This window comes from Durio zibethinus, chromosome 5, assembly GCF_047325235.1.
Source record: "Durio zibethinus cultivar Kanyao isolate XHJ-2024 chromosome 5, ASM4732523v1, whole genome shotgun sequence".
NCBI classification, from domain to species: Eukaryota; Viridiplantae; Streptophyta; class Magnoliopsida; order Malvales; family Malvaceae; genus Durio; species Durio zibethinus.
Genome location: NC_143166.1, coordinates 22,412,892 through 22,439,899, shown reverse-complemented (window position 1 = coordinate 22,439,899; position 27,008 = coordinate 22,412,892). Strand labels below are relative to the sequence as shown.

Here is a 27,008-nt window from a genome sequence, read left to right as displayed (position 1 = left end):
ATGAAGAACTCATCCTATATGCAAGAGCACTTTTGAAAAGTATAGAACTTGAGGTGAAAGACAATTGTGAAGAAATGGAAGAAGTGGATGATCATTCTAATGAAAAAGAAGTAGAATCAGCTCTAGGATTGGACATTCTTGATAAATCTAGCATTGGTCCCACTGAAGTTGAACCTGACCCTTACAGTCTATCCTTGTCAATTCTATAGCCCTACAAAAATCAAATGCATAATACGAAATTAAATGGGTTAGATAACAAAGTTGATGAAGGTTGTTTGGTTGAAAACTTTATAACTTCAAAAACACCCCTTGTCAAGTTTAAGAAAAAATAAAACACATCACCCACTCTGATTATACCAACCATGGAGGAACCTTTAACCTTAGAGACTAACCATATATTTTGCATGGTTATACCTCTCTCACGAGTATTGAAGCTAGTGCCCACCTACCATAATCTTGCTGTACTAAAGACATTGATAGAGGTGGGAAATTTAGCTTAAATAATTAAGCACCACTATTATTTGGAGCTTTTCAATAAAGATGAGGTAAGTAAAAATACCATTAAATAGGTGGATGCTGGTGTGAAGTGTGGTGTAGTCACATAACCCTTTAGATATTTAGGTATGGTCCAGCCTAACTAAGACTGATGCTGCTTAGAAGGCAACCTATATTTTATATTAATTGTTATGTTTACTTGTTTTCTTTATTTGGTTCAAATAGGTTTACCTTGATTTTTATTTTGTTTTGATTTGTTTTAGGAATAAAGATGGAGAAAGGATGAGCGATGGAACCCAAACTATTTGACCATAAGAAACAAAGAACATGGAGTTTTCCTTTACCCCAAATTCTTAACTATTTCAATTGAAATGCAATGCAATTCAAGTGTGGAAAAGGGAAACTTTTGTGCTAAAATCTTGTCAAAAATTTTTCAAAAAGGTTACCACAAAATCTTTGTTTTCAAACCAAGTTGATATGCCTTCAATCATCATGTTGCAATCATAATTGATATTCCACAATTATTCCTAAGTGACTTATGTATGATCTTGAGACAAGTATGAGCATAGTGAAAAGATGAAGTGAAATCGTAAGCATGTTATTTGTGGAATTGTGAATTATCACCTTGATTTTTGACATGCATAAATCTTTGTGAAAAGTCATGTGACTATAAAATTGCATAAAGAATTAAGGCATAAGTATAACTTTAGAATTTACTTACTCACCCTTGAGGTGAAATTCTAGGTTGTACTTAACTTAAGACATGATTTAGGCCGTTTAAGCCTTTTTCAAGCCTATACATGAATAAATCATCCTTAGTACCTATACTTTGAGCCTAATAAATCTTTTTTCTTAATTATTTACCCATATAAAAAAGGCTCAAGCCTTTTTCTTATGAATTATCTCTTTTTCTTACCTAACCTATATTGCTTATGCATGTTAGAGACAAGATAAGAGAACAAATCATATTAGGGAGGTAGAGAGGCGTAAGGAAGAAAAAAAACAAAAGAAAAAAAAAAACCAAAATGACTAAAGAAAAAAAGTGAAAAAAACAAAAAAATGGCCATGTGAAAAAATAAATAAATAAATAAAGATGCCTTTACCTTGAAAAACCTTATAAAAGTTCTCAAGTCCAAGTTTAAGTAAGCAAAAGAGTTCTACCCCTAAATTTTTTTTCCTACCTTAACCCAAGCCTTATATTACGAACCAATAAAAACCTATTAATCTTAAGTCAAGTATGTAAACCTACATTAGTAAAGATAGAATGAAAAAAGTAAACTTATGAAGCATGCTTCATTTTTATTCAATATGTGATGGTATGGTTTACATACTTTTTACTTAGATTGCATGCATAGATGAGAGATAGATTGGTTTCACATGTATTAATGTAATAGCTACTTATGATTAAGTTTTATGTACAACTATGTTCACCACTATCTTGATATTATACGATAGTGCACGATTGATAACTTGTGAAATTTTGATTGTGAGCGCATTTATGCGATTGTTAGCACTAATAACTTACGAATTTTGCTTAAGGACAAGCAAAAAACAAAGTGTGGAGGTATGATAACCTTATATGTCATAGCTATTTACATATCATTTAAGATTAAAATTTTGAAAATCTTCATGAATTTTGCTCAATAATGATGTAAATTGGTGATTTTCAGGTTTTACATGAAGAAATTAATTATTTTAAATGTCAACACCAAATCCCATGCAAACCATGCAAAAGTGATAAGGCTATGCAGGCAAAAATGAGATCTATGAAAAGATGGCAAGCATGTTCAACACATCAAGAAGCCAAACCAAGAAACCCATGCAAATCCAAAGGATATTTGGCCAAAGCTAAAATAAATGCCAAAGTGAATATTGGAAATTCTAATGAATCCCATGATTTATGTGGAATTAAGGAGACATGGCATTTTAATGCTGATTTGCTCAATCACACATGATATGAATTTCAATGCTTCACTAGATGCCTTTTTTGGATTGCAAATTATAGGCAACATTGGGTTAAACACAAAAGCAATTCTTGGATTTCTTAAATTTTTTTAAGAATCCAGTATCTGTGCGGAATCAATGAGATATTGCCATGAATGTTAATTTGCTAAATCACCCATGAAATGGACTTTAATGTTTGACCAATTTCCCTTTTTGAATGAAAAAATATGGGTGGCAATGGTATTAAAGGCAAGAGCAAGATTTGGATCAATCACATTCATGTATAATTCCTTAATCAATGGGAGTGTAACTAATTACCTACCAAAGTCAAGAGTGTCTAGATTCATCCTCATTGACCAAAACTTACATTATAAATAGGCTATGAAGTTTACTTGTAATGCATCGCATCCTCCATCTTCTGCTTCTATCCTTTCTTCCACTTTTCTTTCTTTAGTTTATTTTTTAATTTTCTTTAGTTATTTTTTTTCCATTCGGCTAAAATGACAACTTAGCCTTTACTTTTGCTAACATTTTTTTAATATTAAGTCTTTTTTACATTCACACAATCTCTCTTTTATTAAGTTTAATGCAAGTAAATTGTTTTCTCTTAATCTCCCTTAAGCACTTTTGTTTACATTCTAAAGCTTTCGATTTGTTTATTATTGCACTTAATATAATTCTGATTCACTTAAAATTCCCTTAAAAGCATTTTATTTTTTTACATTTTAAACTTGCAATCATTTTTATTTCTTTGAAGCACATTTGGCCATTCCCATTTTGCAACTTTAAGCATTTGGTTCAAAGATTTTTTTTGCAAATCTGTTTCCTTTTACTTTGTTCCATTCAACCTACACCATTGCTAGCAAGATTCTTATTTTGTTTAGTTGGTTTGCCTTTTTACATTATCAAGCTTATTAGTTTTCATTTCAGTCTTCCATAATTTCAGTTATCTAGATATAAGGTTAAAAGGCATACTTTCAATACTTGATTTGGCATCACCATATAATCCTCAAGGAAATAACAAACCCTACTTTTACTCTTATTACTTGCTAATGACCTGCGCACTTACAACCTTACAAAAAAAAGTAATCAATTAGTATTAATAAAATACTAAAATATAAAAGTTAGCATATTGATTTTAATTTTTTCAAATTGTATTAATTCATAATCTGAAAATAACCATTTGATAAGAAAAATATATAAATCAAAATTTTAAACTTTTCATGTTGTTATCATTAAACTTAATTAAAATGGTAGGAAAAGGAAAATATATGAGATATTGTCTTATTAATAATATTTCTATATTCAATTTATTGTGAAAAACTTTTCATATTTCAATAACAATTGAATTTAACTGAAATGATAGGATATAAAAAGTAAAAAGAAAAGAATGTTAATATAGTAATTTCAAAACTTCATATTCTATTAATTAATAATTTGAAAATAAATATTTAAAAAGATAAAGTAGTATAAATCAACTTTATTTGAAAAACTTTTTATACTTAATTAACCATTTAATATAATTAAAACATTAAGAAGACAAAGAGTCATAAAATATTATTATATTAATTTTAATGTTTTCATATTTCATGGATTAATGATTCAAATATAAATTTTGGTAAGATAAAAAAAACACATTTTTGTACTTCTAATTATTTGGATTTTTACAACTATTATATTCATTTTATGATTATTTATTGGTTTGTTTATGATTTATGATTTTCTTCATTTAATTCATAAATAAGTTTGTTGTGGTGATAGAGAATAGAGATTTTATTCCATTAAGATTTCATTTTAATTTTTTTAGATTTCATGATGTTACTACTGTAAGATTATATGAGGTTAGTTTGTCTTTTTCTTTTTTATTATGTTTTTTTTCTTCACTTGAATTGTTATTTTAATTTTTTGTTTCTTTTTTATACTTTCTTGAAATATTTTTTGTTTTTAATTTTTATCCAATGAATTCAAAGAACAACTTTTCAAATTTTAAAAAACTAATTATATATATATATATATGTGTGTGTGTGTGTTAGTATGTGTGTATTTTTTGTGTACACACATATTTATGTGTATATTTTTAAATATTTATTTTTTAAAATAAAAGCTAACCAATACAAAACAGGAGTTAAAAAGAATTATATTAGAGCACATAATTATACAATTTAAAATCTCTTTTTATATTTATAAATTTGGAGATAAAAAAATTAAAATGTACTACTCGGCAAAAAAGAAAAAAAAGAAAAAAAATAGTATTAAGTATACTATGGTATTTCTAAGTCTACGGTCACTCAATTTACTTTACTACCCATTATCGTTAATTTCAGTGATGGCAGTAAGGTCAGTGAAGCCTTTGATTTCAGAATCCATGTTCGGTGACTGCCACGCTCGACAAGCCACATTGGGTACCTTCTACAGGAAAACACAATTCCAAGCTTCTGCAACAAAAATGGCATCCCCTAAAGCAGAAACCAACAAAAATTCTGTCAAAGCCAAGACCATCGATTCACATTTGCACATTTGGGCATCTCCTCAAGAGGTAAACCGATCTGTTCTTTCTTGCGTTACACAATTTCTTTGGTCATATTGGTACTAAAGGTTCTGTTTAAGTTCAAGAAACTAATTTTCGAGGATGGCTAACAATCCTTGTCTTTCTTTTTTTTTTTAAAAAAAAAAATGTTTTTATACAGGCTGCTGATAAATATCCTTACTTTCCCGGGCAAAACCCCACTTTGCCTGGACATTTGGATTTCTTGCTCCAGGTAAGCTGTAAAAGACTGCCTTTTATGAGCCTGAGCCTCTTGCTTTCGCTTATTGTACTTCTGGGCAATCATCCAATGATGAAATATGGTTAATTCTTTTCTTCCTGCAGTGTATGGAAGAAGCAAGTGTAGATGGTGCACTGATTGTCCAGCCCATAAATCACAAATTTGATCATTCACTGGTGACGAGGTCTGCTGAAACATTAGAATAAATAGCATTTAGCCATTTCTGATTATTTCTTTTAATATTTTATCCACCCTACTTTTCTGTGAGAAGTTACATTTTATGAAGCTATAAAGCCACATGAACGTATTGGCTTGAAATGGATAAAAAACACTGGGTGTTGACAAGAGTGCTGCACATGGGCTATGCAAGTATTATGATTGATAATTTAGCATTTTGTTTATATGACAGAGGGTTAAGGCCGATGATTTAAAATTAGGATTTGGTTATACTTTGAGCAACATTCCTTCTAAGGCCCTTAAATCATAGTGGAATGATCCAATTGTCATCAAAGGTTCATGTATTTGACAATATTTTCGTACTACCTCATTGCTTGCATAAATGAGGAAAGCATTGCATACCTAACACCAACATAATGATTGGATAGTGTCCTCAAGAAATACCCCACCAAATTTGTTGGTTGCTGCCTTGCAAATCCTGCAGAAGATGGAAATGGGGTTAAGCAGCTTGAAGATCTTATTTTGAAGGTTTTTGAATTATTTTCTTTTATCAGATAACTCCTATTTTTGTTATATTTTCTTGGGAGAACCATTCTTAGAATCTGATTTTTCATGCCAGGATGGTTATCAAGCTGTTCGCTTTAATCCTTATCTATGGCCTTCTGGTCAACGGGTATTAATCTCAGAATCTTTTTCAGCTATTAGGCAAGATATCATCCCTTTACTGTATTATAATCCACACGAAGTTCCATAACACTCAATCCATATATCTGGTTTTAATTGGAGTAACTGGTTCCAAGTCTAAAATAAAGCCAGGATGTCTTGTTCTAGCCTTTTTCATTTATATTAAATTGATAAATACCGATTGTTGGTCCTGAGGCCAATCAACTCATTGAAGAAACAAAGCATACAATGAATTAGCAGATGATTTTTTTTACATTGAAATCCTTTTAAAGTATTTACCGAGAATTTTGGTAAAAGTTCACCTAAATTATATGTTCAATTGAGATGACCCTTCCAGGGGAAATTTTTTAGGTGGACTGGCCATATGAAATAAATATCTTATCATAAATAGACATGTAAACTTCAGATATGAATCATATATTCCTTCAAGGTATTTTATTTGTATCATGTGGTGGGTTGTTACTTTGTTATTTCTTTTATACGCAATAGAGGGAAAGAACTAAGGCATACTATTACTATTGTTATAGTGATATTTTTGTCATTCTTAATAACCTAGATGACAAATGAAGTTGGCAAGGCAATGTTTTCTAAAGCAGGAGAGCTTGGAGTGCCAGTGGGTTTCATGTGCATGAAGGTACTGTAGTTCTCCCCTATCTTTAATCAACTTAATAGAAATGAAAAAGCTCATGTGATCTTTATATATAATCAGAATAGGGAATGATCTTAATTTTCTTTCTGAAGGGAGAATTTTACTTTGAACTTAATAGTACTAGATGATTCCATAATCTATTTGTTCTGGTGGCGAAGTGCTAATCTGAAGTCTGAGTCTATATTTGGCTGATTGGGATGATATCATCTTCATGAAATGGACATTTTCAGGGCCTCAATCTTCATATTTCAGATATTAAGGAACTATGCACAGAATTTCCTTCAACAGTTACTTTGCTTGATCATTTGGCTTTTTGCAAACCACCAACGTAGGCCCTTGTGACTAGTCTTTTTCGGGAAAAATATTTCAACCTTAATCTTTGTAAAGACCATATTTACTATTCTTTTTGTTTTACCTTGCAGAAATAATGAGGAAAAGCTTGCCTTCTCTGAGCTTTTAAAGCTCTCCAGATTCCCACAGGTACAGAGACATATATACCATCAATCTTCAGTGAATTCATGGAAATATTCCTTGTGCTTTTCGTTTTTGCTATTCCCACCATCATGAAGAAACAATGGCCATTGGAAATTTCGTTTTAGTCTAAACACTGGTGGAGAGCATTAAATTTCCTCAATTTCCAAAAATATGACCTTGGAAGAAGCGGCTCTATGGCTCCTTTCCCATATAACTTTAACTAAGAGTCTTAAATGTTTCTAACACTATTTTGGAAAGTTATTGATGGTAAGCACCTCCTTGTTTATTATAAGAAACAGCCTAGGGTCTTCTAGACCATTTAAAATAGCAGCAAGAAAAGAAGTCAGCTTTTATCAAGAGAGATATGCACCATTTTAGCTCTAATTTATGCTCTAATTTCAAAGCTTTTTTGTATCATCTGCACTTGTTTTTGGTGGATGAATGTGATTCTTTTTTATACTTGAGGTTGCCAAGAATTAAACCACAATCATTATAACTAAGAATTCAACGCTTTATTAACAGATCACACAATTTTTGGCAGTAGTACCCAATTGAAATATAATATACTATTAGTCATTCAGATTTAATTTTAATCATTCAGGTATATGTCAAATTCAGTGCATTGTTCAGGGTGTCAAGAATGTCATTCCCCTACCAGGATTTAGTTCCACTTCTCGCTGAAGTTATCTCAAGCTTTGGAGCAAACCGTGTCATGTGGGGAAGGTAACTGTCTGTCTAGCAATTATCTTTTATTCTGCCACGTTTCAACCTAAAGTTTAAGTTCTCAAAGAAGAGCGGGGTGGGGGTGGGTTTGCTGAATGGGGTTTATTTGACGACAAAGGAAAGTATAATGGAGATTTTTTTAATGTACAATTGCAGTGATTTCCCATTTGTTGTTCCTGAATGCGGATATAAAGCCGCAAAAGAAGCAGCATATCTTATTGCGAGTCAGGCATCTTCGTCATCTTCCGAAGTAGTATGGATCATGGGTAAAACATTAATGCAACTCTTTCAAGGTCAATGGCTTCCTTAGGCAGGCAGAGAATTTCTTTAATGTCAATGAGCTTGTCTCTAGTAATTTGGAATTTAGCTCAACTAATTTATGCAGTCATTCTTAAGAAATGACATATAATAGGTTTGAAATTCGAATTCTAATATCTATAATTTCTTCTATCTTCAGATTGCAGCCTTTTTTATACCTTTCTTTGTATAAAAAAAAAAATGACTTTATCTCTAGTAATAAGAACATACTAAATCTTTATCTTGCCTCGTTAACATGTTTTTCTGATGTACATTATTACTATTATTATTATTATTATTAGGATTTAGAAATTTAAATCTTTTATGAGGAAAATCATTGACCTATAGATTATCCTTCAAAAGCATATCATAATGGTAGAGCTACATGGTTAAATCCGGTCCACTTGTATATTTTACATTGATGACTACTATATATTATCTTTTGATTTTGGGAAAATCTTTAACTGATTTTTATATTAATGAAACCGGAAAACGACTGTTCAAAGAACTTGTTTAAGAAATGAGAGGTACTGTTTACAACCTCATTTTCTCTCTTATGCATCCCATTATTATTAACATCCGTCCTTTCTTTCCTTCACACCTCGAATTAAAACACTAATTTTTTAAAAAACCAAACATCCTAAACTCCCTTTCTTTTTTCTTCACCAAAACCTTAAATCTTTTAAGAGTCCTAATTCAAGGTCCAATTTTGATTTTGATGTTAGATAGCTTAAAATCATAGGTAAATCATTTATTTTTTATATTTTTGTTTGATTTTGTATTTAGTTTCCAAAGATTTAAGGTTTTATATTTAGAGATGCAATTTAAAGATGTGATTTGAGTCTTTTAGATATATATTTTTGAATGCGTTGAAGTTTCCGAAAATGAATGTTCGAAAACTTCTTCAATGTATCGACAATTCATTTTGAAATCTTTTTTTGAAAATCCAATTTCAAAAACTTTTAAAAATCATTGAAAACATATTTTCGAAATTTTTTAATGGTTTCTAGACATTCATATCCGGAATCATTCAAAAACTTTTGAAAATGAATTTTCGATACATAATAACATTTTACCACCTATAAAAATCAAATAACTTCATAGTATACAAAAATTAACTTATTATTCCATTAGTAGACTAACAACTTTATCAATAGGGATCTTTAATCTTTCAACCACCAAGCACTATACATTAAATAGCATTTACAATATTTTTGTAATTTTGATAGATGCACATATGAAAGGAATCACTTAGTATGAAAAGACCGCTTATGCAAATTAATTGTTGCATCATGTGAGATGGAACATGATTGCCTCATTGCACATGGTACAGTAGCTTACTTACACAAGCACTTTTTGTATTAAGCAAATTTTTTAAATGCACGTTTGTTAGAATTGATAAATGTTTCGAACATTATTAAATGAAAATATCTGATCGAAAAATTAAAAATTTTTATTATCGCAATTAAACATCGCATATATCGAAGAAATCATTGTATATCAATTTGGATATTGCAACAAACAAACTAAAGTAATAAATTATTTCTGAAAATGTATTTTCGGATAATTGTATTGCTTTCCTAAAATAAATTTCTAAGTATAATTAAGAAGTTTTCAAATTTGTATTTTTGATATATTGAAAAATTTTCTAAATATTTAGTTGTGATAATTTAATGAGAATGGATGTAAAGGATAAAAAAATTAATTAATGGATATTTAAAAATTTTTTTATTTGATTAATTTTGTGCGGGTGTATCGAGAGTTTTTGGGGTGCAAAATAATCCCACCCTCAAGAAAAATGTAAAGCATTACCGCTTTAGCGTGAGATATGTGGAACTTGCTCAATAATTACTTTTACTTAAAAATTGATCTTTGGTTCCAAAATTTCTCAAATCTTGCAGTTTCTCAGAAGACAACGAAGCCACCATTGTCTAGCTAATCACCTCAAAGTCCATAAGGATGGTAACTGGAAACAACTTAACAGCAATTACCATACATGACAAAGGATAGATTTGATCACAGTTGTGTTTACTAATTTTATTTGTTAGGTAAAGCATTAATAATTATATGGATAAACATGAACAGAAACGAGTAAAAGTTTTAAACATTTGCAAGATACATTTGTTACGGGTTTATTGAACAGGTGGAAATAAATTTGATATTACATGATTAAAAACGATTAACCTATTTAATTTTCTTTTAAAAGAATAAATTGCTTAAACAAAAAATAGTTTTTATTAGTAATTTAATTTTAACATTCATAAAAATAACTTTACAAAAATCCTCATAAAGTTGGTGAATAATTTTATAATTAATTGTTCAAAATCATTATTAAAGGGTTAAAATGATCTTTACATATTTACACTAAAGGATATGTAAACGATTTAAATAAACCATATCATAAAAATTAGCACCATAACACCATTAATTAAAATGAATTAGATATTTTTAACGAGTTAAACCCCTTCACAGTGTTAATGGAAAATGATCCGACTGAAGATCACTAGTTCAAAATAAAAGCCTATCATTAAAACGCTAATAAAAGAATTTAAGAATCGATTCAAAAAGTTAAACTGAAACCAGCTTCAAAATATAAGAGCTCTCCTTGTAAGATTTGTTAGTCTATACAAATCTATAGCTTGTCATTGACTCACGGTACTTGTCCTACCATTGGATTTCTAAACCGGGCATCCTGTATTCTCATTTTCACCAAGGAGATAGAAAAAAGGGAAAAAAAAATATAAAAATTTTTATAAGACGCTTTCCGCCAAGAGCTTCGAACCCATACAGCTTACAAGGGAAGATGTCATACAAAATTACAGAAGAATCGATCTAATCATTTATACCGTGTATTTCACCCATCATAATGCGATTGCTTGTGATTTTAAAACCAAGAAGTGCAGGATCAATCTGCCTCCCTTTCTTTCCTTTCGTTTTGCCACCCCTGCCCCCATGGATCCCATCGGAAGACTCTGGGCCCCCTGTTCCATGGACCTCCGGCACAGCATTCTTCTGTGCGTTACTTCTCAACATATCAATAAATGATGCCTCTGAGACGTCACCATCGCCACGTGATGAGGTACTCCGGAAGTGCATCTCTTTCTTGGCAGATGCCGCAATGTCCAAATGGTTTGCAAGATTTCCCCCAGGTTCTCGCTTTCCTCCTGGGAATAATGCAGACATGAAAAGCATTACTTTCAAGCAGTGTAGACTAGAGAGAAAATATAATAAACCAAGTCAGGTGTTATTGAAATAATTCACGTTCCTCAATGATTTACCACTACCCATCTTTCCCCCGTGTTTCTCACTAAAAGGTTTTAACAGATATAAGTGATTGAGATGCCCATATTACCCTCATTGCTGCTTAAAGAATTTTTTCCCCTGATAGGAGGATCTGAGTCACAATCAGACAATCCTTCCTGAGATAATGAAGCACGGAAGACGGGTATATGCCTCAGCAACATATTGTCTTGAGCTTTGGCAGGGACTTGCACACTGTCAAAAGGACAAAATGAGCAAAGCATAACTATGATGCATTCGTCACTAAAGAAAAGGTGAAACCCACTAGTATAACAATACATTATTAACTACAGTCATCCTCCCGCACATGTAAATTTCCAACTGGTTGATAGCGAAACTATAGGCAGTATAAGAAAGACACTCCTATTGCATTCAAAGCTGCGGTTATTTGAAAATGAGAAAACAAGAAAAAATAAAAAAATAAAAAAATAAAGTGGCCGATGCATGATGGAATAGTTGTTCCAAGCAAAGAGACTAACTCCATTTTCTCCCAGTTCAATAGTTTAATGCCATAGTAAGGCAACCAGTACAATCAGACAAGATACCCAATGGGTCGATAAGGTGAGGCAACCAAAAAACGCAGGATCACTTTCTAAGTTTAAGTCCAAACTCAGTGCAAATGTTTGAAAAATGCTCAGTCATAACACCTTTCATGGCCATCCACGCTTTAAACATACAGCTTCTCAACAGTATCCAGTTTATTAAAGTAAAATAAATAAATAAACTACATGAAACTAACCAATCTCTGGCTATATCGTCCGAAAATGAATTGCATGATCCAATATGGTTATTGTAAAAGCCAGCAATTCCACCTATAAGAATTTCAAAAAATCAATTGTAAGTCATATTTCCCTTTTTCTTTTCAAGAAGGAAAGCAACATATCAAAAACATATAACAAAAACATTACCAGAGACACTGAATGAAGAATGACTGCTAAGAGCATTAATCGGAATCTCCCCTTGGTTTGCAGAAGTAAACCCTCCTGACTTGTCCATGCTGTCTTGACCCTCAAACATTGAGCCTACAGTCACTGCATTGCTTTTAGATCCCTTCTTTCTCCACTCCACATCTGACAACTCTTTGCTCGCAGTTAACAACCCAGTCACATTAGCACCTCCATAAATTGCATGACCATTCTCACTGATGGGTGACAAAAATGGCTGTCCCTCAGAAAATGCTACAGATTCAGCTCTAAATGGCAGCCTTTCATTGAATTCTGAACCGCCAGCCAGCTTATCAGTGAAAGAAATATGCAACGGTTCAGATGAACTTGAACTGTAAGAATCTACCACAAATGACTTGTTTATACCTGCATCTTGCCCTGCTAGAACACTAAATGGGTGATCCAAAGAACTTGATCCTGTATAGATGCCAGATGCGAACCTATCTAATGGCTCAGGTTGATGGCCCGATTTCTGATGCAGCAATTCCATCAAAAATTGCCTGGACTTGTCATCATTGAGCCTGTCAAACATCCATAAGCCAGGATTCTCTGAAGTCATTTTGAATTCTGAATGCCTTTTCTGCCGTTCAGAATTGAAATGCAATTTCTGGATTTGAGGTTCTATCCAGTCATTTCCCAGTTGGCCATTGCTCTTAGACCAGTAGCTGTCATTTGCATCCAATTGAGAAGCATGAACCTGATTGGGGACTAAAGAGTGGTGAGGATTATGAGGGTGGACACCAGAAGAAAATGTTACAGCTTGACCAGCAGATTGCATATGAGTGGTTGGCTCCCGTGTATCTAAACCTTTAGCACAAAACATAGCATTTACTACATCCTTATTAACACCAGAAGCAACAGCAGGCAAAGACATTGATCGCTCAAATTGCAACGACGAAGGCTCAAAAAGCCCTTGATGAAGCTGCTCCTTTAATGAAAGATTGCGTTCTAGATGCCTTAGCTGCTCCTCATGGATAGGCCTTTGCTGTTGTTGATAAAAGTCTAATGGGCTAAAGCCTGAAGAATGAAGTCGGTTAATACCAGTATGGTTCCTAAGAAGCTGATTGGTCTGATCACTTCGCCATATGGAGTCTAAATCATGTTCTTCATTATGCTGTCTCAGTCCCATTGAGAGCTGCCTCTGCAGCTGCTCTTGTTGAAGAAGCCAATGTTCCAAAGGCTGTGATTGTCCATGCTGTGCCAGCAAAATTAATTCAAATAGGTTCCTTTGAGGCTCTTCTAGTGGTGCTTGACCAAATTTTGCTTGAATAAGCTGCTCTGTTGATGGAACATGTCTTGGATGATTATGCGACTGTTGTTGAAGCTCATGTACAAGCCGCTGCTCTAATAAAACCTGATCAAGAACATTATTGGATCTGCTAGGATCACAATGCGACTGCCCAAGGCCAGTGTCAGGCACTTGACCACACAACAGTTGCTCAAGGAGAAGTTGTTGAACTTGAGACTGCTGTCTCTCCCGTAAAAGCTTTTGCTGCTGATGGAACTGTATCTGTTGCTGCAATTGATACTGCTGGAGTTGAAGCTGCGGCTGCTGTTGCATCTCTAGATCCAAAAGGTGTTCCACATCTGGTGCAGAAAGGTTGGACAATTGTCGCTGCTGAAGAAAATTCTGATTCTGACTTGGCACATGTTCCAGAACCGATTCATTAAGGCGTCCATGAGGAGACAACATATTTAGCTGTTGGAACTGCTGTTTCTGAACTTGTTGAGACATAAGTAGCCCTGCTACATCAAAATGGTTTGATTCTTGCTCCACATGCAAAATATGCTGAGCAGCCAAAGCATCTTGAAACAAGTTGTGGTCAGGAAGCACACTTTTCCTATAAACATCAGACCAAGGCTCTCCAGAAACAGCTGGATCAGCCACAGAACCAAATGGAGCAGCCCTCCCAATGCCAAAAGGAACATTGGAAGGTTGGTTGTTCCTTGATTGAGCACCTTCAGGCTCAGACCACAATAAGACAAAATGATGCAGCTTATTACCACTTAGATTTGGTACATCAATTTCGGTCAACTCATTTGGAAGAGACAATTGGCTACCAGAATTTGCCACAGGATCATTAACATGGCTAGAAGACTTCACAACACTATAGCTAGAATTTCCAGATCTTCCCGGGAATACAATTTCTGGAAAGAAACAATTAATCATCAGCATAGAATATATAGAAGAATTGGAACTACTGGTTAATACAGTTCAAACACACTGAATAAGTATAAATAAAAAGACCTTCATCTTGTGCAACAAAATCTTCAAAATTTTGACCCTGAGAATGTGGCATCTGCAGTGGAGCCTCAGGCTCAGATATTCTCGAATGAACATGCTGAGATGAGAGGTTGTTGAACTCAGACAGTGGGTGATGCAGGTCATTCTCTGTGGATGAATCTGGAATGTTGCTGACTGGAGCAGAAGCAGGTGTACTAGCTTCCAAATTTCCTCCCAAAGCCCCAGACTCCTCTAGCTTACAATTCAAATTAACAATGCCGGCATGTCCATCTTTGGCTTTCAGCTGTGGCATGATATCACCCAATTCTTGAAAAGGAGTTCCTTTAGGAGAATCTCCCAGACATACTGGCAAGTCAAGCCCAAAGAAACCCTGCTCAAACCATATTATGATGTCAGCCGCAAGGAACGGACCCTGGGTATTCCCCTGAGGATCAATGTAAAACAAAGTAAACTCCTCAGGAGAAATTGCTGCTCCCAAACTCTTTGTCCCACTTTTACTCTCCATTAGCTGCCCATCACTAATCTGATTTTGCTCAAAGGCCACATGAAATAGAGAACTTGAATCACCAGGAAGATTCAATTTGATATCAAAAAGTGGGGTTGGCTCACTGCCACCAAATCGAGGATGGCCAGAAGAAGATAATTCCATCTGCCAATTTTCACTCATATTAGGGTGAATAGAACCAATTTCTATTGCACTGCAAAGGCCATTAGGTTTAGGGACTGTAGGTATAATTCCATCTGAATTTGATGGACTAAAAGCGATTTTATCCTCTTCTTCATGAGTAACTCTTTTTCCTGAAACAAAACACACTTAATTTCCTTCCTGCATCTAAACAGTTGGAGCACCATATTTCCAATTTATGTAAAACCAGGACAAGGACTTAAGCCAAATTATCTTTCCCTTTTCGAGTAATAGACAAATCATCACTTACCAGCTTCAATAGGAGCTCGATAAGCATCAGCACTTGCAGCTTCTTGTAAGGTATCATTAGTTGCTCCAGTAGGAATGTGACTGAGGATACCCTCTTTACCCTCAGAGGATTCTGAGTCTCCAACTTCTACACAAGGAATTGAAAGAGTCAGATAAACCATCAAGCATAGAAAATTGAGGGAAGATCGAAGTATAAAGTTGTACCTGAGACATTTTCACTTGATTTCCCCTGTCTGCATGAATTGTACACTACACTATTGGTAACCTTACCCCTCCATATATCACTAAGGATAGCCTGTAAGTGTTATGAATATAAACTAATCTATTACCAGAGAAATGAAAGACATAGAGTAACAAATCACTATATGAACAGAGGAAAGCTAATCACAAAAAGTATATGTTACCTCCTCTTCAGTATCAGGTGCAAAAAAAGCCAATGGTTCAATAATGCCCACTTGAGTTAAAGGAGGTGATTCTTCCATCCCATCAGGCATGGCAGCAAAAGATGGATCAAGCTTTTGCCTGCGATAAATGTCAAGCAACTTACTTCTAGGATAGCGAAAAGTACCAGCAAAAAGGTTTGGTTTTCCAGGTAAAATTTCACTTTTAAATGAGTGAATGGCACCGATAGGGCTTGCACATGATGACCTTCCAACACCAGTTGACCTTCCCCGTCCAATGGTAAAACCAGGGTTATGATTCTCCAACCTTCCTTTCTCAGGTCCAAATCCAGGAGCAGGACGAGAGGTAGTTGAACCACTTGAATGCAACTCCATTCTATGTCGTGGCCTCCATTTATCATTAGAATCTATATCACGCTCAGAACCCGAACGATTGCTACTAACAAATGGCTGACTGTCACTTTTAGTATTTTCCTTCTCCTTCTCAGTGTCCATCCTCTTCTCAAAACAAGATTCCTTCTCTTTGTCTTCAGGACCCCACCTAGATGACCATTTGCTATCACGGAGAGATTCATGCCCTGGATTACGAGTATTACCATCATGACACCAATCAGAGGATGACAACAATCTACTTTCAGTTGTTTCTCTCGTTGAAGTAGTGTCAAGACGTCGCTCTCCTTTCCTGCGGTCTCTCCTACCACTGAGTAAGCTACTTTCTCTTTCCTCTTCACGCCAGCGGCGACTACTTTCACTCTCAGTCAGTATCCTCCTCCAATCTTTTGTCTCCTCAGATCCATCCAAGCACCAGCCCTCCTTCTGGTTGGGATCACTGGAGTTTCCAGTAGACACGGAATTTTGAAAACGTGCATCCTGATATACATGTCAAAGCAGTGAGGGGAGCATGCAAAGCAGTATAACATTTGGCAATACCTCATTAAAGTGAAAGGCAATCAAAGTATGTCAATAAAGCTTGTTTTAGGAAATACTACTATAAGAAATAGCAAAAACATGGATTCATTTTCCGTACAGAAGTTGTAAGTCCCAAGTGACCAGGATAGAAAACAATATTTGATGCAGAGGCGTATGCCAAAGATTGAATGTACATACATGTTACAAAGCCCTAAAAGTATTCAAGCTAATTGTCTCAACCAAGTTTGTGTCAAATTTTGCAAAATCACCCGAGGGGGTGGGGGGATATCAAGTTCCATGATACAATATTTCTAACCTGCAGCACAAATGCTGAGGGAAAAACTAAAAGTTTATACCACAATGCCTGAACTGCCATCGCATGCATATTTAACCTTAAAAGATTACTCTGAACTCTTAGTTTAAAGCTACTCCCATGTTCCAAGTCTTATTAACAAGAATAGTAACATAGTAAGACCTATGGGTAGGAGAGTATCCAAAGTACATTAAGAACTTCGGGACCGGTAATATGCACTAGGTAGAATGTTACTTTTGTTTCTCCACCATAAAATTAAAAGAGAAGCTTTAACAACTTAGGCAATGCAAAACCATGATATGTTTAGACAGCAGAAGAGGTATATTAATTAAAGAGAAGATAAAGTTGAGGCTCCAACATGACTGGACACTAAAATATTTTCCAACAATGAGTTTATTAAGAAAATTTACAATTGTGAATTTCCCTAAAAGAATTACATATTAAGAGTATAAAACTTTAGCTCCATTTTATATCTACTCAGGTAAACATGTCAATATTATAAAATGAAAAAAAAAAAAAAAAACTCAGGAAACCTATATACCATCTTTGTCTCAGTGGGTTTAGCATAGAGCCATTGTGGAGACAAAGGTATGCTGCTCTCTGATGCCAGTTGATCTGCAGCAACCAATTAAATCAAATTAAGTGTGACTCAAAACCAAGCAGAAACCATGACAAAACGAAATGAGAGAAGCAAGCAAAATAGCTAAGACCAAGTTACTCCTTATTTGACAACACAACCACTGCAAGATCAATGGACATAAAGCTACCTTTCAATTCATCAACTTTTTCCTCATTTCCTCCTGAAGCTTCCACTGTTGTAGGATGTGCAAAAGTGAAAACAGAAGAAAAGAAAGTTAAATTTTATATATATATAATTCATTTAATTGATTGTAACATAGACAACAAGAGACACACATTCATTCTCCCCCAACAGAAGCCACAAAACACAAAAAATGATAGGTCAAGAAAATATTAATTGGTATTCAGAAATTCAAGATCTCCTAGCAACTATAACGTACTCAGTTGCAAAATCAAGCCGAAACGTATAAGTTCAATAACTAATCAACAAAGACATTGGATGATAGTTGTTCTATTAATGAAAAAAAAATGAAATGGCAGCATAAATTACAATTATTCCACGAAAATGAAAGAGTACGAACCATGTCCTAATATGAAAAATAAATTGAAAAAAAAAGAGTACGACTATCAAATCAATCGTGTAATAGACCCAAAAAATAAAACAAGAGCTCAAGAAGTTCAAAACCCTAAAAGAGGAAGTCCGAATCCAGTAACATAAATTAAATCGTACGACTACTCGGAAAGGCTACTGTTGAGATCGATAAAATCCGGAAACCTCACATTTGCTCTACCGTCAGCAAAAATCGAGCGAATAAACACAAAAGAAAAACCGTATGAAAATGAATGGAAAGTAATGAATGAGAGAGGAAGTACCTTTGGAGGTCCACGGGCGATCAAACGGCTTAGATGAAAGTAGATCGGCAGGCAGATCAAGCTTGCCTTCAGCCATCGGACGGACAGGAAGTCGTAGATACAATAAGGAGTGTCAAAGAAAGAGAGGGTGAAGTCAGGATATGAAAGAGTAAAGGGAGAGTGATTTAAACAAAGCTCAGAAAGAAGAGAAAAGGAGGGAGAATGAGATTTTATGAAACATTGGGAGTTTTTGTTGAAAGAGGCAATTTATCAAGCGAGGAAGAGTGGTATAGCTTGCCAGAGTCTGATACAGAAAGGAAGAAAAGGGGTAAGGAGGGTTTGGGTGGTCTAACAGGCGAAATCCACTACCCAATGTTTTTTTTTTCATGCGAAAGGGAACATTCATATTTATGCTATATCCACCAAATAATGTTTGGTGTATTTATATTATGTAAAACACAGAGAATTATTATATGTTTGTTATATTTTATATAAAATTTATGTGCTATAATTTGTGTTGGTATCAAAAAATAGAAAATAAATTTTGTACATTTTATTAAACCTAAAAATGTTTTAATTAAAATTTTAATCTATATCATTTTTATATATATTTTTGTGTTTTATTACTTATCGTATTTTAAATTTTCTGAACTAGTTACAGATCAAAATTTTTTGTTTTATCATATCTATTCATTTTTTTATAAAATTTATCAAATAAAAAAATGAAATGTAGATGTTTTAATTGGTCATTTTTCTCATAAAATTAATATAAAAAACACCAAAATGAAAAACATAAAAGTGGGAAAAAGGTAAATTAAAAAATTAAAAAGAAATTAATAAAGGATGCTATATTACCCTATGATATTGAGCTTAAAATATAAAGTTCTTAAATTAAGATAAAAATTAATTTTATTAATACAATATATATGTATACAACTAAATAAATAGTAATATATATTTTTATATAACCCTCAAAATGAATTGGGATAAAACTCCATAAATGTGATTCCAACCCCTCTCACTTTTCTTTATAAAATTCAACTCATTTCAACTTAATTTCGATTAAAAAAATACCTCTTATCGAATTAAGATAGATTAAAACTCATCAAGTATAGATTGTTTTGGTATATTTATCAATTGATATTTTTTATTGCAAAATTTATTTAATTACATAAATAAAAAAGTTAAAAAAAACTAAAAAAGACCAAAAAAATAAAATTTGTATGTGATGTTGACACCTTTATTAATATCAATTTTTTAAAAATTATCAAATTAAAAAAAACATAAAGTAACTAAACAATATATTTTTAATAATAATAATATCAAATGGGTCAAACAATTAAAAAAATTCAAAATATTTATTAAATAAAAAGGAAAATTTTGTAAATAAAAATAGATTAAAAAGCAAAACCAAAAAATTAATAACAAAAGAAATCAAATTGCTCTATATGTGAATACTTTTGGCATCAAATGAGTTACTAAAAAATGAAATGTAAAAAATTATTTATTAAATATATAACAAAGAAAAAATATAGAAAAAATATATAAAATGAGAAAAAGTAAAATAAAAAATAAAGTGACATATCATTGGTATCTAGTATGTCTCAAAAATAAAATATAAAATGATTTATTAAGTTTTTTATTAAAAAAAGAAAAAAATGGTATTAAGTGGATTCAAACTAAAAATATTTATTAAATATTAAATAAATAAAAATAAAAAACATGCAGCACCAAACTAAAAGTGTTTATAAAAAATAAAGATAAAAGCGAGTACCACAAGAAATTATAATAGAAAAATAGGTCAAACATTTAAAAAATAAAAAATTAAATAAACAAAAAATACAAGGTAAAATAATGAGTTTCAAAAAAAAAAAAAAAAGAAAAGGGAGCCCCATTGAAATAAAAACAAATATAAATAATATAAATAACTAAAAAAAAAAGTAAGCCCTAAAAAACAAAAAAAAAAAGTTAACCCCATTAAAAAATAATTTTTTTGAATAAAATATATGAAATAGTTTAAAAATAAAAAAGTAAAAAATTTTGAAAAAAATAAATGAAAAAAAACACACAAAAAGTTAATGTAACCATCATATGGTAGTAGGCCCTACTTAAAAATAAAATTGACTTTATAATAATATATATTTAAAAGTAAAAAATTAAAAATTAAAAAAAAAAACTAATTGAAAAAAAAAATAAAAAGTGAGTCCCACAAAAAAAAAGCAATGAACTCCACTAAAAAAGTTAAAATTGATTTTATAATAAAAATATAAACAATTAAAAAACAAAAAAATAAAATATTTAAAAAGTAAAAAGTAAAAAGTAAAAAAAAACAACAAAAAAAAAAAACCACCAAGGTGGCTCTCAAAAAAAAAAAAAAAAACAAAAACAATAAACCTCATTAAAAAATAAAATTAAGTTCACAATAAAATTTATAAAAATAAAACAAAAAAGATAACAAGTGTAACTTTATTAAAAGAAAAAAAAAAACCAAAAAGGCAAATGTGTGGTGTCAACAATGATTTCTCATAAGTAGGATTTATATATTAGATATGGTTATTATTATATTAAATATGGTTATATGAGTTCCTAAGTTGTTAATATAACATAATTTTTTAATCCAAAAAACAGGATTAAAAGAGAGATTGTCACATGTTTAATTTTTTAAATTATTTTTTTATTTTTAATATATCTTATTAACTATTAATCCTATTTATGCAGTCCAAAATTATACTGACAATAAATTAAATAATTTCTCTTATTATATATATTATAGACAGAGGTGGTAAACTTAACAAATCTATTAAAAAATTGCTATATACTTTTCTATTTTATTAATTTGTTAACTTTTTAAAATGTTGGATCTTTATTGGAATATGCAATAACTAGCTTGTGGATATGTGAGGTATGAAATAATTTTGTTTATATATATATATATATATATGCAAATAATCACTTTAAAAATACATATTAATAAAAATTTCAAAACATATAAAATTTTTTAATAAATTATATGTAAATTTTAATTATAAAAGTTGTTCTTTTTTGTAAACATTTTAAAAAATTTTAAACATCTTTAAACCTATTTTGGAATCAATATTTTTGCACTATCAAGTGAAAGTAACTATCCTTTAAAACTTTTATTGCTTATCTTATTATTAGGAAATTGAATTCAAAATTTCTACACTCTTCCTCAAACTTAGATATTAACAACAAAGCAACATACAATTTGGCCTCAAATATTAGCATAGTAGTTAAAAGTTAAAGGGCTTTAAGGTTAAAATATTTTTCTTTAATGAAGGTTCAGTGTATAACAGTGTTGTTCTACACTTAGCATACGAGACAGTTATCATGTATCCTAAAAACAATAAATTTACATATTTATGACAAACAAATTAAATAAATTTATTGGATTGGATTACTTAAATGAAATGATATCTATTAATTCCAATGTTACCTTGAAAATAGTTTGTTATTAATTCATTTTGATGCCTTATGCTAAATGATTTATTGACTTTTTTTTTTTTTTGCAACTCTATATTTTTTATATTTTTTAATTTACTATTCTTAAAAATATAAAATTTTCACTCATAAGGGCATATACTAAATGACTAAAATAAAAAAAATATTGATTATGAAAAATCAATTAATTAAAACATTTCATACAAAAGTACTTATGTGTCACATATGTAAGATATGTGATAGGTGATAGGTGAAGACTTTTTTGAACCTCACCATTGTATTTGTTGTGTGATAATATGATCTCAATCTATATATTCTCAAACTCTATCAATATATGATTGTTTGCTTTTCTACAAATTAATAAACTTTACCTCTTAAGTATTGTTTTTAACAAAATGTTACACCTAAAGATATAGTTCTTTAATTATGTTCATTTGTAACCACCATTGATTAAAGAAAAGAATTCATAAGTGTAACCATTATTAAAATGTAAAATCCTTGATATTGATAATTTTATTTTTATAAAATTATCATAAGGATTTTATGATTAATTATAATACTTATATTCTTAATTTTTGCTTGTTTAAGTCTATTTTCCACCTAAATTTGTTTAATGTTTCCATAGCAGGAAATTAGAGGGAAAATGGGTGAATTATATACATTGTATGAGCACCATAGCCGAGACCTCTCATACATGAATTGACCACTTTTGAATGGACGGACTATAAGGGATGAATGGTAAATTACTGAGGATGAAAGACAAAACCTAAGGGTGCAAGGTAGGGGATTAAGGTTACCTAGACAACTAGATGAAATTTGCAAACTGTAAGGTGCTATTTGTACATGAAGTGTGTGATTAAGCAAGATAACAAGGATTAATAGCTGCCAATATGGATTAAAAGACCAACCAATGTCTTTTACCTTAGTAAACCAAGAGAGAAACTATGGAAAAACATGAGCAAGAAGCTAGCTCATGTGTGATAAAGAGAGGGGATCAAAGGCACAAAAAGACAAAGTTAGGACCACTTGTGAAAAGGGCAACTACTTTCATACCTTATGTTGCTAATCTACACAAATTTGAAAGGATATATGGTTCAAAAAATTTAAAAGGATGAAAGGTATGAAGATGTGGCTTTATGAGGGAAAACTATTGCACTATAACAAATTTGGTCATTAGTGGCACATCGAATAATGTTACTAAATATTTATTTTTTTGTTAGTCTATATATTCCGTGACAAAAAATTAAACGTCACAATGTTTGTCACGTTTGAACCGTTGCTAAAGGTCCAATATGACAATAACAAAATATTGTCACCTATTGTGAATTTACCGTGACAATAAAATAAAACATCACCTTATGTTTTTTATTTTTTGTGACGTTAGTTTTCATAAGCTATGTATGAAAAAAAGTCATTGAAAGCTATAATCATCACAAAAAAAAGCGAAAATTCAAAATATTAGTGACAAAAGGTAAATCATCACAATAGTAGTGACAAAATTATTATCACCAATGATTGTAAGATAATGTCTATCGTGACAATAAAATCAAGCGTCACCTTATGCTTTAATTTTTGTGATGTTAGTTTTGGTTAGCTTTTTATGAACAAAAACATCATTAAAGGCTATAATCGTCACAAAATAAACAATGAAATCAAATATATTAGTGACAAAAGATAAATCGTCACAACATTAGTAACATAATTATCGTCATGAATGATTATAAGATAATGTCAAACATGATAATAAAATCAAATGTCACCTTATGATTTTTTTTGTGACGTTATTTTTTGTCAGCTATTTATAAAAAAGAATGTTATTGAAGGTTATCATTATCACAAAATAAATGATATAATCAGATATATTAATGACGAAAAATAATTCATCATAGTATTGGTAACACAATTATCATCACAAATGATTGTAAGATAACGTCAAATGTGACAATAAAATTAAATGTCATATTATGCTTTATTTTTTTGTGACGTTAGTTTTCATTAACTATTTATGAAAAAATGTCATTAAAGGCTATAATCGTCACAAAATAAATGATAAATATGATATATTAGTGATGAAAGGTAAATCATCACAGTATTGGTAACATAATTAACGTCATTAAATCTTACATATAAAAACATTTTTGTGGAATAATCCAATGTAGTGTTCTTGTAAGTCCACTAAATATTTAAATTGGTTTTAAATGTAGTATATTCTTTAAAGTCTACCTTAACATCATATAGAAATAATATTGTTTAAAAAATAAAAAGTCATAACTATGAAATAGGTAGTCATCGAAATCTTGTCTTCAAGCTCTTAATCCAAATCTTATGTTAAGGGTGATTGTGTTGATGGTGGTTTGTGCCACTTGAAGCTGTAATAAATAAATAATAGCCAATATCAAAACAATCCATAATACACATAATAAGATCAAAACAAATATAAAAAATAAACTAATCCATTTTATGCTTATGCAATTTTTAAATGAGGCCCTATCTTATATTAAAGAATTGTTTTTGTCAAAAAATTGACAAGTAAACTTTTCAATTTGCAATGTTGATACTAATCATAGGAAATAGGCAAAAGATGGTTGGTTCATGTTTAAACAGGTAATCACCATTACCTCAAGCCTATTTTTTAATCAATTTAGATAAATCATGAAAAAAATTATAATTTCGCCTGCTTTCAAGGAGCCTATGTCATTATCATGCTTTGATATATCTTGCATCATATGAATAATGTTTTATCATTCAAATCAAGATAAAAAGGCAGAAGTTGTAATAATAACTTAAACTAAGATATAAACATGTAAACAAATAAAGTAAAAGCATATAGACACAACACAAGTAGCCACATCAAATCAAGAATCACAAGAATCGAGCAAAAGGGAATTTGAAGATGAAGCTTCTTTTTTATAGATATAGTTGTAACTTGTTAGAAGGTGAAATTTGTAGTGGGACTGTGAGAATTTTTTGTAACTTTGAAATTGAGAAGTAAATTTCATAAAAACTTAGCAAATAAAGAAAAATCAATTGATTTTTAAAAATCGAGTGATAAGAAAAATATCGATTCTCACTTTTGAATTTGGAATAAAAAAAAACCTAGTTATATAATGCTTGTAACATTAGAACCATAACATAATTAATGTTCCAAAAGGCACCACCAACTAGACATATAATGCTTGCAACATCACAACCATAATAGAATCAAGTATATACCCAAAAATTGAAGGATGGGCACTTGGATTCCAACAACTACTAAAGCATTTGTCATAACTTCATTTAAGCTTGAAAAACCCAAAAGTTAACTTATATTGCTGAAGTTCTTCTTGTGTCTTTTTAAGACTTTCTTTTAATTTGCAGCACTTATAGACAAGGTTTTAGTAATAGGTTTAGGCTCGTATCCAAGTCCTTTAATGTATCTCGACCTAGTACCAAGCACTTCATCCACTATAACATCAACAGTTTTAGGTTTTGTTCCTTCTTCAGTAGGAACTATTATAACTCCACCATTTTTTCTAGCATTTAATAGAAATCTTGATTAACTTAAAGAATCATACTACAGCAATAAAATTATAACTCTTAATTTAAAATTTCTTACATAGGCTGCTTGAGCTTCAGGTGTTGACCATCCTTTATTCTTTGAGTAGTGAGTCGCCTTAAGAAATTTCATCTTTTTAGGTTCTTCATCATTCTTGTGCTAAAAATTGTACATACAATAAAAGTGTTTGTGACCAAAAAAGTATTCAAATAGAAAACAACGGTATTGAACAATTTTTGTAACTTAAAAATTTACCATGGAATAGTGACTAGCCCCAAAGGCCTTCGATTTTTTATTGTGAGTTAACTTGATATTTTTTCTAACTTTTGAATTTTTCTCACACCTCCCATTCATTTCAAAAAGAATGAAATAATATAAATATATTGATGTTTAATATTTGAGCAAAATGAATAATTGTTATATAATTGCCTCAAATAGTTAAACATAATTGCTAATTTAATATCAAAGCATGAAAACTTAATAAAATAATAAAAAAGCAAGCTTTCGTTTGGTTGTTGCTTTGTTTGAATAATTGTTATATATCGATGTTAAGCATGAAAACTTAATAACATAATAGGAAAAAATAGATTACCAAATGTCAATTAAACATAAATGTGAATAAGAAAATAACTTGGTATTTAGGATCACTAAACAAATCACAAAGCTCTTCCCAATTTTCTTGAGTCAAGTTATACTTTGGTGAGTTGTTTTGGCATGCCACTTTAGCATTTGGAAACTTTTTAAAGTGCAAGTAGAGCCTATATCATTTATTTCTTGATAATTTTGATAAATTGACAAGACAGACGTCTTAATATAATCATCATCCAATTTAATCTGAGACTTTGTCTAAAACAGAAAACAAATTAATTGATATATTCAAAGAACATAAATTTAAATCTAACCAATAATAAGCTTTGCAATAATATTTTGCACTTACATTAAGTCTCTTAAAGGCATGCAACTTGTCTGTATCCTTCATAGCTTTCCATTTTGTTGGGATCAGGATGAATTGTTGAGTAACGACTCCAATTTTAGAAGATAATTTAATTAATTGAACTTCACAAATAGGTCTACCCTTAGTTATTGGTATGTCTATTACTAGCTTGTTTTTCCCTTTGATGAGTTTTTCTAGTCTCATCCTTCGAGTTGGGCCTCGTATCTTTTTAGATGGCATAGAAGCTACATCTATAAAATCAATACATTAAACTAGCATGGTAAATTGAATATTTTATTTTTTAAGAACCAATACAATCCACAACCAATACAACTTTGCAAATTATGAACCTAACCTAAAGCTTAAAATAGCCATCATGAACCAATGCAAAATGT

The 27,008-nt window shown here is 31.2% G+C and overlaps 2 protein-coding genes across 8 annotated transcripts; one reads left to right on the top strand and one right to left on the bottom strand.

Moving 5' to 3' along the window:
• Positions 1–4,657: 4,657 nt before the first annotated feature.
• Positions 4,658–8,463, top strand: LOC111282527 (catalytic/ hydrolase). Of its 2 annotated transcripts, none has more exons than XM_089760860.1 (10): positions 4,658–4,975; positions 5,127–5,198; positions 5,309–5,388; positions 5,810–5,909; positions 6,001–6,054; positions 6,622–6,699; positions 6,945–7,042; positions 7,137–7,194; positions 7,807–7,911; positions 8,068–8,463. In XM_089760860.1, exons 1-9 carry the CDS (start codon positions 4,703–4,705, stop codon positions 7,867–7,869), a joined length of 876 nt encoding a protein of 291 aa, XP_089616986.1. In that variant the 5' UTR covers positions 4,658–4,702; the 3' UTR covers positions 7,870–7,911; positions 8,068–8,463. The 2 variants fall into 2 exon arrangements, with proteins under 2 accessions (XP_089616986.1, XP_022726373.2); XM_022870638.2 differs by having other exon boundaries at positions 4,686–4,975; positions 7,790–7,911.
• Positions 8,464–10,771: 2,308 nt separating this feature from the next.
• On the bottom strand, positions 10,772–19,056 carry LOC111283235 (uncharacterized). Of its 6 annotated transcripts, none has more exons than XM_022871698.2 (12): positions 18,707–19,056; positions 18,022–18,066; positions 17,796–17,869; positions 16,036–16,902; positions 15,836–15,926; positions 15,633–15,758; positions 14,701–15,495; positions 12,819–14,600; positions 12,417–12,725; positions 12,248–12,320; positions 11,561–11,703; positions 10,772–11,372 (listed from the first exon to the last, which is right to left on the bottom strand). In XM_022871698.2, exons 1-12 carry the CDS (start codon positions 18,780–18,782, stop codon positions 11,041–11,043), a joined length of 4,713 nt encoding a protein of 1,570 aa, XP_022727433.2. In that variant the 5' UTR covers positions 18,783–19,056; the 3' UTR covers positions 10,772–11,040. The 6 variants fall into 6 exon arrangements, with proteins under 6 accessions (XP_022727433.2, XP_089616985.1, XP_022727432.2 ...); XM_089760859.1 differs by having other exon boundaries at positions 12,417–14,600; positions 16,036–16,153; positions 16,236–16,902; XM_022871697.2 differs by having other exon boundaries at positions 12,417–14,600.
• Positions 19,057–27,008: the final 7,952 nt, after the last annotated feature.